Here is an 11,604-nt window from a genome sequence, read left to right as displayed (position 1 = left end):
CACTAGATTTTTATTGCGTTATGAGAAAATATGGTAAATGATTTTGGTTTGTCCAGTCGAAAATATGATCTTGGTCTGTCCATTATTTGAATGCTCTAGTTCGGCGCACCTGTTTAAAATCAGGTATTCGAATGTTTCCAAACATAGAAATAAAATTGTCTTTTTCACAATCTACAGTAGTTTTACAGGATATTTTTACGAATTCACATATTTTAAAGGTTTATGAAGTCCACCTTCTGTTGATGTCAATGCGCCCCTCATTTGAGCTAATTTTTAATAAATCACCAGATGATTATTTGGCACGTATTCAGACCTTTTCTGAATTATAGCACTTACAAATGTTATAAACATTGTAAACTTGCACACCATTTATATCAGATTTTTAAATCTAAATCATGTAATTAATTCGCGTTGACGGCGGAATGGTGTCGACATCTCGATACGACATTAGTTTGTATGAGTCCAACTATTCTCTATCAGATTAGTCGGCCCTAATGCAGTTTTAAATTGCTAAAATGTGTATGAAATTTTTTTCTTGGCGTTATTTACCTACAAGAAGTACGTTGTTCTGACCCTAATTTAAACTTTTTTGTATGAATTTTCAGATATTCTCACCAAAAGTTACCACTATAATATGAAATTACCCTTAAAACCAATTTTTGTACGATATTTTTTCACTACTTGCAAGAAAAAGTGATTTTCATTTACATAGAGTACTAATTTGATTTGGGAAAAATAATGTTCATTCATAATTTTTATTTTAAAAGTGTGTTCATTTCTTCTGCAATGCCTACTCCCCCATTTCGTAATACGAAACTCAATGCCGTCAACGCGGATCCATCTCGTTGACCTCAATTTTGATCATGGTTTGTTCGATTCGTTGATGTTGGTTTGTCCACATGATTACTATGACAGCCGCTTGGGGCGCTGCAGTTTGTTTGTTTTATTTAATTGTCCTTCGCGCGAAGCAACAATAAAGTTTCTCTGTGTTGAGTGCTGTTCACCTTTGAAATGCCCAAGAATAGGCAATATTCTGAAGAAAGCCTGAATTATGAATATTGATCTATGACAGTAAACTCAAGCAACAAGAAATACAACATCTACTGAAATATTCGAATTTCTTCATTCATAAATAGTGGTGTCTAAAACCGGATAAACAATGATCAGAGATGGACAAACCATGATCATAATATCTCTTTGAAGAAAATCGTGAAAAACATTAAAAATTGGATAATTTGAGCGCTTTATGTTATTGTTAGAAACTAGAGACTTGGGGCTGTCATCCTTGGTGGATAAGTTTTGCTACTGGCTCGTGAAGTTAAATCATGCACTAAATTTCAGAACATTTATTTTCTTGGTGAGCCGATAATGGCTTGATCTAGCTTGATCATTCCTTACACAATTGTGTAACTCAGAACCTTAACGTCACAACATCAGTTTGATGCAATGATTGCAATGCCAGAGACATCAGCGAGTGGTTCGATTCTATGGTTCAAGGCGAAACAAAGACGTGGGATGACGTAAAACAAGGCAAGAGAGCGATGTTCGTTGCTTCGTGTATAGAATGAGACTGAAAATACGTCTCGGCAGAAATTTTATACATTTATACACTAGCAAATATTCCCCATCGTTGTTTATATTATCGTGATTACATAAGTTGCTCGCTATTGACGGCGCGGGCAGGTAAGCACATAAATGAGCCAAACAAATGTATGGGAAAATGGAAATGTTTCTAGTTTCCATCAATTTAAACCATTTGCACACCAGTGGATTGTAGAGTAATATTCTAATTTCAAACAAATCTACGAAATTTGTCAATTCAGGAAATCGTTTGGTATACAAATTGTCGAAATCCGTTCGCAGCAAAAATAGTTATTAATGTTAACTTTATTTCATAAAAACGTGATCTGTTTTCTGATTTGGCACCTTTAATGAAAGACGTAGTCCTACGTCAACAATTACTGATGCACGTCCGGACACAATATTTATGAGGATACCAGGTCATTCGGGCAGTACTCTTTACAATTTTAGTCCCTGAAGATGACACTAAAAAATGAGTAACTTTCAGATGATTTTCAGCAATGTTCGTTTCGATAAGGAAACCATTGTACGATTCAGTGTGAGCGTCGAATACAATATAATATTCCATTTCTTCCCAATCACAATTCGCGTTGACGGCGGAATGGTGTCGACATCTGAATACGGCATTTGTTTGTATGAGGCCAACTATTCTCTATCAGAGTAGACGGTCCTAAGGCAGCTTTAAATTGCTAGAATTTGTATGAACATTTTTTCTTGGCGTTATTTACATACTAGAAATACGTTGTTCTGACCCTAATATAAACTATTTCCTATGATTGATTCTTTGTTTTTGAGAGTCTTTAAACTTTGCAATTCATTCGCCTCTAATATTTTCTATGAATTTTCAGATATTCTCACAAAAACTTTCCATCATAATATAAAATTATCTTCCGACACAATTTTTGTATGATATTTTTTCACTACCTGCAAGCAAAAGTGATTTTCATTTACTGCAAATCCATATTGTCATGCCTACTCCCCCATTCCGTAATACAGGTAAACTTCGATATAACGTACCCTCGTTATAACGTACCCTCGATATAACGTACACATTTCCAAAGTGCAAAAGAATTTTTTTTGAATATTTTTTTTCTGAAAGAACAATGAACTATCTGTGTTGTGATGTTAAAACATGGTTTGTACCTTTAATGAATCCCGAAATACAACTGGTTTTGTGATTCCAGATTCTAAATGAATCAAGCCCTATTCAACAGTATGAAGGGAAACATCATGAGAAAGTCTGGCTTCGTCGTCTAATTGAATTTATTAATTAACTTTACTAAAATAGCAACACAATAATGTATTTTAGTTTGTGAGTCCTTTATTATGCTTCGATATAACGTACAATTCGGTACAACGTACAATTTTGAAAGTGAAATATACGTTATATCGAAGTTACCCTGTACGAAGCTCAATGCCGTCAACGTGGATTTCATGATGAAAGGACGTCGTTTTTGTACTGTTCCTGTTTGTTTGACAATCAGGGCAGCGACCGATGAAAGCTTCAATTTCGAATCGTTCGTACAAAGAGTCGCGTATGATTTTGTACTTTTGATACGATCACGATTAAATGCTCCTTTAATTTACTCCAAACTTTGAAAAATCTGCTAGAAAAAACAGCTGAACGTATCAATATGAAACGTTCACGGATGTTTAGTGAATACACTAGGCTAAAAATTTTCCTGCAAACATTAGAACTAACTGCGATATTTGCAGAACTACAGTGGATTTTGTAAAACACTATAAAAATCCTGTTTTTGGCACTTTTTTGAGATCGATACAAAAAATGTAAATAATTTTTTTTTCGTCGAAGTAATAAATTATCCTTGGGCAGAATTTATTGGAGTTTTCAAAACTGTCTTTCGATTTGCGGTGCGATGGTTGTTTATTGAACGAAGTGGTAATTTTTCATTCAAACTGAACTATCTCTGTGTGGGAAGGTCCTACAGAAACGTTGATAAGCTTAATTGGATTTGCTGTTGAGTTGGTTGGCAAAAAATTGGGTTAGTCCAGAATATTCTTGAAAAAATAAAGAAAAAACGATTTTTCATTTCTTCCCGATATTTTTGCCCACTATACCTATACCTATACCTACACACAGTTGTAGTTTCAAAATGGTGCACATCCCATCAATATGCGTTGATTGTTCACGAAGATACAGCATGTCGAAAATCACTTGAAATTTCCTACTTCGCATTATGTTCCTCTAATTTTTTTTGTCGAGTGTATATACTATTTATATTTGCATCTTATACGATTCTTGTCATACGGATATACGATTTATTACTAGTATAGAGAAAAACAAATGTCGGAATATATTTATGAGATTATAATTTTGCTCACAAGTCGCCATTTGTATATATGAGAACATATATGTTTGAAGAAATAGAAACTATTCAATTGGCTTGTAGGGGAGTGGAATATAAATGTTTTAAATGAGTGCTGGTGATGGTAAAAAAAATTGCACCGATGAGATTCGAACCCGGATTTTTGGATTATGAAGCAGCAACTATATCAGCACGACTATCTGACATATAATGCTGGATCAGTTTAAACTCGTAGGTGAGGGGAAGACGGACACCTTAAGTAAACGTTGATTTTTTCGTCAATATAAAAAAAATTATAGCTATCTCACCACAAATTGATAGTCAAGGTCTCTTTTTATTATTATTAATTGGGGCAGAAATTTCGCGAAATGAAAGTTTCCGACATCTTTAAATAAATAAGATCGAGTCAGGAAAGACGGACACTTGAGATGGAAAAGATGGGCTCTGACTGAAAATTCAAGTTTATGTACTCAATAAGTTTTGAAGGTCTTCAAATAGGCTATAAAATAAACGAACAAAAAGGCTAGACTACAACCACCTAGAAGAGCTTGTAATTTTTATAAAATTGAAAGTAATTGAGAACCGCTCTACTGATTCGTCCATGATATCTGGTTGCACTTGCAAAAGTAGTTAGTGAGCATCTGTTGGAAAAAGAAGGAGGAGATATTGTTTTCAAAACAAAATTCCTTTCCTTTCGGTGGAGTGTCCGTCTTACCCGACATGATTTTTATTTTTTTGACGTAGGACTACGTCTTTCATTTCTATACCGGGGTGTAAAATCAAAGTTTCGAAAACGAAAGCGTTACGCCGGAGACCGAGATTTTGAGCGTTAATAGCTCCTAAACAACCGAACGAAATGATAAAGTAAACACTTCATTCGAAAGATAAAATGTCTACGCGTTCTATACTTGTTACTTTTTGATCCAAAAACTTGTTTCAATAGTTTTAAAATTGCTTTCAAAACAGGCTATTGAAATCACCAATCGGTATATAAGCAAGCGCCGCTCGGAAATCCACTCAGTTCTAATTGAACAGCGATTGGAGCATGTTGTCACTGTTGTGGTGAAGCTCTTCGTTTATCATGAAAGCGAGGATGAACGGTGTCACCAAGAGCCTATTTGTGCAGCTTAGGCCAGAAGGGAATCCATCAGGAGGAGAGTGATGCCACAAACGGTTCCCCGGGAAGATCTCGAAGCAGCCGCTACACACACACACACACATACACGCGTGGAATTCTTTCCGTTTGGATGCCATTCAGCATCGAGAAAGATCCGGAAAATTATCTGCCAGTTCCTCTGGGAATTAAAAAATACATTCATGTGAAAGAGTTTATTTGAATGTTTCCTATCCATGTAACACTGTGACCAAATACATTTGTTTTTGTGGTTTTTCAATCAATCGCATTTAACAGGATAGCTTCTGAAGATTATTCTTCTCCATCAGTAGGATATTTCCGTATCCAATATTGTATGCGCCCGCAATCGATTATTACTCAGTCGCCGAAAGTTCCGAGCTCAGAGAGTTCATTCCCCTCTAGTTTGCCTTCCAAATTGCCATCGTAAACCACACCTTCTCTCGATTCAATCACACACAAAAAGCATACTTAAGCGATATTCTGGTGGTGAGACACATTCATTTTTCGTGAGGACATCGACAGGACAACATCGTTGCCTAACGTGCTGGAGGAGGTGGACGGCGAAGGATCGACACATACACGCGCAGAATTCTTTCCGTTTGGATGCCATTCAGCATCGAGAAAGTTCCCGAAAGATCTAATCATTGCTGGAAAATAATCTGTCAGTTCCTCTGGGAATTTAAAAATACATTCATGTGAAAGAGTTTATTTGAATGTTTTCTATCCATGCAACACTGTGACCAAATATTTTTCAATCAAGTACTATTAACAGGTGGTTATCGAGTATTAACCACTGGTGGGCTTCCAGTATCGAGGAAAATGTGGAAATATCTAATCGTTGCTGGAAAATAATCTGCCAGTTCCCCTTGGAATTGAAAATTACATTCAAGCGAAAGAGCGTATTTTAATGTTTTCTATCCATATAATACATTTGGGTTTGTGATTTGTCAATCAAGTACAGTTAGCAGGTTAGCTTCTGAAGATTATTCTTCAGAACAAGGTTTTTCGTATCCTATATTGGATGCATAAAACCTTGTGCCTCCAGCGTAACGCTCTCGTTTTCGAAGTCCCCCAAATATTCATTTATTCATTCATTCAGAATGGATATAGATTCAACTTCAAATAAATGATCTCTAAATCAACGATAGTCCTACGTCACCCTTGCGGTTATACCATAGATATAACCCACTTCCTTCCTTCCACTTCCACTTCCTGGATACTATTTGTAAACCAACATGGCAACCTTGCAAAGCCAAACAAACTAACTTAACAAACAATCATTAGCTGTTATTGAACTAGTCAGTTGAATAATGGTCGAACAATAGTATTAAGTGCTTAATAAGACGATATACTGGACTCAGGAGACGATATACTGGACTGGAGATCAAATTGAAGCTTTTGATCAGTCATTTATATTTTTAGCTGGATAATACGCCAGTGAAAAATTTGAAGGGCGCTTTATTTGTTCAACAACTCGTGTAAAAGCTGAACAGACGCAATTTAAGCCTGAAATATATCTCTTATTCAACTATTTACACTCTGCCCTATCGATACGATTAATCAGTTCAATGTATGCTGAACTATACGTTGTATAAAAGCTTATTTAGACCAAATAGAAGCTTTTGTTCAACCATCGATGTTTACCTGGGTAATATGCCAGAGAAACGATTCGAGAACGTTTATTCAACTGCAAAGCAGCTTTTGTACAACACATGACGGACTACCAAAATGAGCATTTGCTGCCAGTGTTTTTAAGCTCATGTTCGACGGCTTGGCAATACATTTTTAAGTGTTCCAGCGGAACAAGTGGTTTGATGGAGCATCAACGATGCAATGGTCGGTAAGTTTGAATCTTGGCCATATCTATTTTCTTTTCAAAAGTTCATCAGAAACTGAACAAGTTTTATCTAGTAGCTGTGAAGACTTTAACAAGCGTCTGTCAAGGTGCTAAAAAACATACATAAAAACGTCAAACTGATGGAGAATTGTTAGATGGAAAGGCGCTTTGAAGTATACTACCAGGTTGGTCAATACGACAAAACCACTCTGCAGTCATCTTGAAACTATATTGTGTTTTGTTTTTTAAACAAAAGTACTAGTACTAGCAGCATCTGAATACCACTGAATTTTTTTAAAGCACGCGGAATTTCGAACGCTTGTATTAAACCACTCTTTCGTGCTTAACGTAAACGCTTCCTTTCTTACTGTTTTCATACACCGCTTCCCTATCCAACTTATTGACCAACCTTGCACCACAGATCCGTCTTGAAATAAACATCAACAATCTTGATGTATCAAATACATAATATGATGTAATATGTTCTCAATTACGATCTAATATGATTGACTGATGAATCATATTCCACAGCGATTGGTTCAAATTATACACTTATGGGACTCTCGAACGGCAGCTGTCTGATATGCATATATGATATCGATTATTTCATTTACGATAGTGCATATCATAAAATCGATGTTTGTTGTTCCCAATTACGACATAATCTGTCGGATTTTTCGAATTTTAAGTCATTCTAGATTTTCACGATGTATGCTCTGCTCGATATTATATACGATTGTGATTCGATCTTACATGATATACAACTTAGAATATGCCAAGTTATACGATTTAATGTTTGCTGCGGATTCAGAACATTTAGAGATTGCCGTCCTTTATTCGTTGCCTTGGTCGTTGCCGATTGTTCCGATTCGTATTTCGGTTTTTATTGTTCGTAGTAATTTGTTTATCATCAGGTCTTACGAGGGTGGCAATAGCTAGGGACTGCCGTCTTAGGTGTATGAAGGACAATAACTGTGGAATCACAATCGATGCCGCATACGTTCTGATTAAGTTGTTCGATATGTTGGATATGTTGCAAAGATTTTGTTTGTATTGTCATCTAGTGTAGCATTAATATAATTTCATTTGTGTAACAAAAACTCAAGACTAGATTTTTATTGCGTTATTGTCATAAATTCGCTTTGGCACTAGAAGATTACTCACAAATATCACAGAGTTCATTACGATTCTTTACGCTGAAGTTCACGGAGTTGCTCTCGATGTACTGAAATATTTGCAGAAAACTATTTGCACTGATAAAAATACTATTCTCCAGTCCAAATTTGCAGTATTTGCTCCACTCTCTGCGTTTAACTTAACTAGATTGGCTACGGTGAGCGCACTCAAATTCAACTCACTGGTAATCCTGTGGCTTTGTGTCCGTATCAACGTAACTATTTTCTCCGCTTCGCGTGTACAGATTTCAACTTGTAGAAAATTTGGATTTTTGCTAAGATTTTCAATTATCACATAAATATCATTTTCAAAAGTCAACTGTCCACTTATTCGGCACTCCACGGTTTGCAGCAGTCGTTCGAGTGACCGTAGAATCGACTTCAATGTCACATGTTCAGTCTCCTTCCCTTTTAACGCATAAAGCGCTCGGTCGACCTGCTTTCTCGAGTAAACAATCCGGAACGCAATGCCACAGATCGGACAGCAAGCACCGGGAGGAATTACCAGGTTGCATTCGTAGGACTTCCGTTTGGGACACTTTATAGAGGAGCATTTCACTTCCAGCGTTGAACTTATCACTCCTACCTCTTGGCATGGACCATTGTAATCCACAGTGCTGAAATCACTCCACGCTTCACACTCACTTCGATACGTTATCCCATTGACCCCACAAACCTGAGTCCGTTTGCGTGAGGTTTCACAGTATTTCAGGTATTTTTCCTGGTATGCGTACAATCCACTCGATTTAACCAGATCGCATATGGTTGGATAGAAATTTAAAGCTGTGTCTCTTATGGATGTTAACACCGAACAATTCGCCGAGGCAAGGTTCACTGAAAACATACAGAACATGAGTAATATTCTGTAGAACACTGAAGAAACAGCACTTACCGCACCGATGCTGTGGACACGGTTTGTGCATACTGGACAAGCAAACATTCCTATCAGGAATGCAGACCGACAGCGGACCACAATCGACACCGGCACACGGATCTCTGGCACGACACGGTCCAAATTCGATGTCACCATCTTGAATACCGGAACATTTTGCAATACATGCTGAGGGATAGGTATTCCCATTCCTAGCGCAAACCGGGACATAGTGAGGCGGACAGTTACACGGCAGGCTGGTAAACGACTTGTTGAACGTTATTCCAGGCACACGACATTGCTTTTTCGTGCAAGTTATCTCCCCTGCGAAGCAGCTACAAATGTTGCATTCTACGTAGAAAAATGATAAATGCGGAAATCGTTTCCCTGCTAGCACACAAGAGTCGTAACTGATGCACGGTAGTGGTTGACACTTTTCGATCCTCCCACCAGGACCACAACGACAAACCTTTAGGCAACCTTTTAATGTCGTAGAAACAGGGATACGTACGAAGGTCCCTTCGGCTACCAGATAGGATGAAGCTTCTCCCAAAGGGCAGCCGTTAACGCACCTGTAACCAAACGAACCGTCTCGATTTACGAGACACACTTGGGTCGAATTACAGGGATTCCCCCTGCAGGGGGAAAGCAATGCAATATCTGAGTTTCTATGAGGGATATCGCTTGGTTCCTGGAAACGTTTCAAGGAAATGCATTCATTTTCATTTTTGTCGTCAGGTGCAAACATCTGACACAAACTATACACGGTATGTTTCGCGTTCATTCGATTCCAGTCAACACAATTCCCCAACAACTCTTGGCAATCGTCCCGACAGATGTGGTTAGTGTGATAGGTTCGAGTACACGGCTTTACTTGTAGCAGGCAGGCAACCGACTTCCAAATTTCACTGGAACATCCACTAATGTTACGAATAGGTACCGTAATTCCCGGCAAGCTAACCGATAGCTGTTCTCTCCACTGTTCGACGTCACTACGCGCGGCGATATCCGACTGCACTCTACAGCTACGGAATAACTCCGTCGGACGATTGTTGAAATTACTGCAGTATGAAAGACCATCGCAACCCAACTCACAGGGCTCTTCAACTGAAAAAGAAAAACTATACTCATCCCATGTTTAACATGCTAACCCACTGGTTCAAACCTTCATCAACACATTGCTTCATACTGTATTCCTCAGTGGACTGCAGGCAGCTCGATTCGAACGCCGCCAGGTCCGTAGTCCACTCGTTGGAGTAGGTTGTTATACAAAACCTGCGACATCTCGAGGAGTTGGCCTTCAAGCAACAGTGAAGTTTAGCGGAGTCCATTCCAACCTGATTGATTCTAGAAATCTCATCCGAATTGACAGGACTGGTCTTCTGTTTCCCGAATGAGAAGAAACATTTCCACAATGGATCATGTGGCAATGGAACCCCACATCCGGCGTTCTGCAGAGCATCGACTGTTTCCTCCTCCGTTGAACTTGCTTCCAGCAGAGTTTCTCGACATGCCTTCTTACAATCGCCATTCGTAGCGTGGTCACAGCAGGGCAGATCTGTAGGAAGCAACGCTCGTTAGTATTATTTCCAATCTACTCAAATTGTAACACCATACACTGTTTCAAATTGTCGTTCACCGTAACTTCCACATATGCTTTGATGCACTGTAAAATATTGGTATTATTATTGCTGCACGCACTTTGTACCAGCTCCCTCTGCTGCCGGCTTGGGGTCCGATGGGTCCTAAATATATCTTGACAAGCTTGCAAACATTCGGAAGTTCTCGCATTCGCACAACAACTGTCGCCATCCTCCTGTCGCTTGACGCAACTAAACAGCCGCTGCTCGTCACTATGACGGCATCCATCGGTAAGATCGCTGCTGTTGGACGAAATGGCACAAGTATTTTGGCACCTTATCGACATTCCCAGCGCACAACATGTCCTCCCAGGCCAGTTGATTCCACGCTGGATCGAGCTGAGGGTGGTGTTCATGCAGTCCCAAAACGGTGACTGCGAGGGTTGGCAGTAACGACGGATGTCATGTAGCTTCCAGTCTTTGGCGTTGGATTCGGTTGCGAGCTTGACAAGTGAGAACTGAAAAGTAAGAAAGGAATGTTCGGTAAATCTAATGGAAACATAATGTTTAAGTCATATAACAATAGAATTTTTATGTGGTTTAGATTTCACACAATTCAATGTTGACTTCCAACAATATTCATTACACTTATTTCGTATTTCAATTCAACGATCTTAGAACTGTTCTCCAACGGATAGAAAAAACTCATTAGCTGCGGTATCATGCCGAGTGAATGATTTTTAACAAGGTCATCTGATTGGGATTGGAAGGCAACTAGCGTATTAGAGAAAGAATTGGTAAGTATCATTATAATCTCTGAAAATCTCAGTGTATTCACATTTTTTACATAACTGTTGTCAAAAAAAAGAATTTGAAAGGAAGTCATGGAATGAAAAATATATTGACCGACGTAAGATCAGACTATATTGACCTATTTCAAGAGGTTATGCACTAGGTCTGAGTCTCGCAGGAGGCTTCGGCTAGGTGATAGTCTCTCTTGCCTGCTATTCAACATTGCGCTGGAGGGTGTTATGAGGCGAGCGACGTTTAACTTGCGTGGTACGGTTTGCAATAGATCCAGTCAATTCATATCTTTTG

The 11,604-nt window shown here is 38.5% G+C and overlaps 1 protein-coding gene across 1 annotated transcript; it reads right to left on the bottom strand.

Annotated features, from left to right (window-relative positions):
• Window positions 1-8,083: 8,083 nt before the first annotated feature.
• On the bottom strand, window positions 8,084-11,230 carry LOC129765961 (reversion-inducing cysteine-rich protein with Kazal motifs). The gene is made up of 5 exons (XM_055766418.1): window positions 11,153-11,230; window positions 10,544-11,024; window positions 10,092-10,484; window positions 8,948-10,033; window positions 8,084-8,889 (listed from the first exon to the last, which is right to left on the bottom strand). Exons 1-5 carry the CDS (start codon window positions 11,228-11,230, stop codon window positions 8,084-8,086), a joined length of 2,844 nt encoding a protein of 947 aa, XP_055622393.1.
• Window positions 11,231-11,604: the final 374 nt, after the last annotated feature.

The sequence above is a fragment of the Toxorhynchites rutilus genome, chromosome 2 (genome assembly GCF_029784135.1).
Source record: "Toxorhynchites rutilus septentrionalis strain SRP chromosome 2, ASM2978413v1, whole genome shotgun sequence".
Classification (NCBI taxonomy): Eukaryota; Metazoa; Arthropoda; class Insecta; order Diptera; family Culicidae; genus Toxorhynchites; species Toxorhynchites rutilus.
Note: the sequence above shows the minus strand (reverse complement) of the source record. Positions and strands in the feature narration are given on the sequence as shown.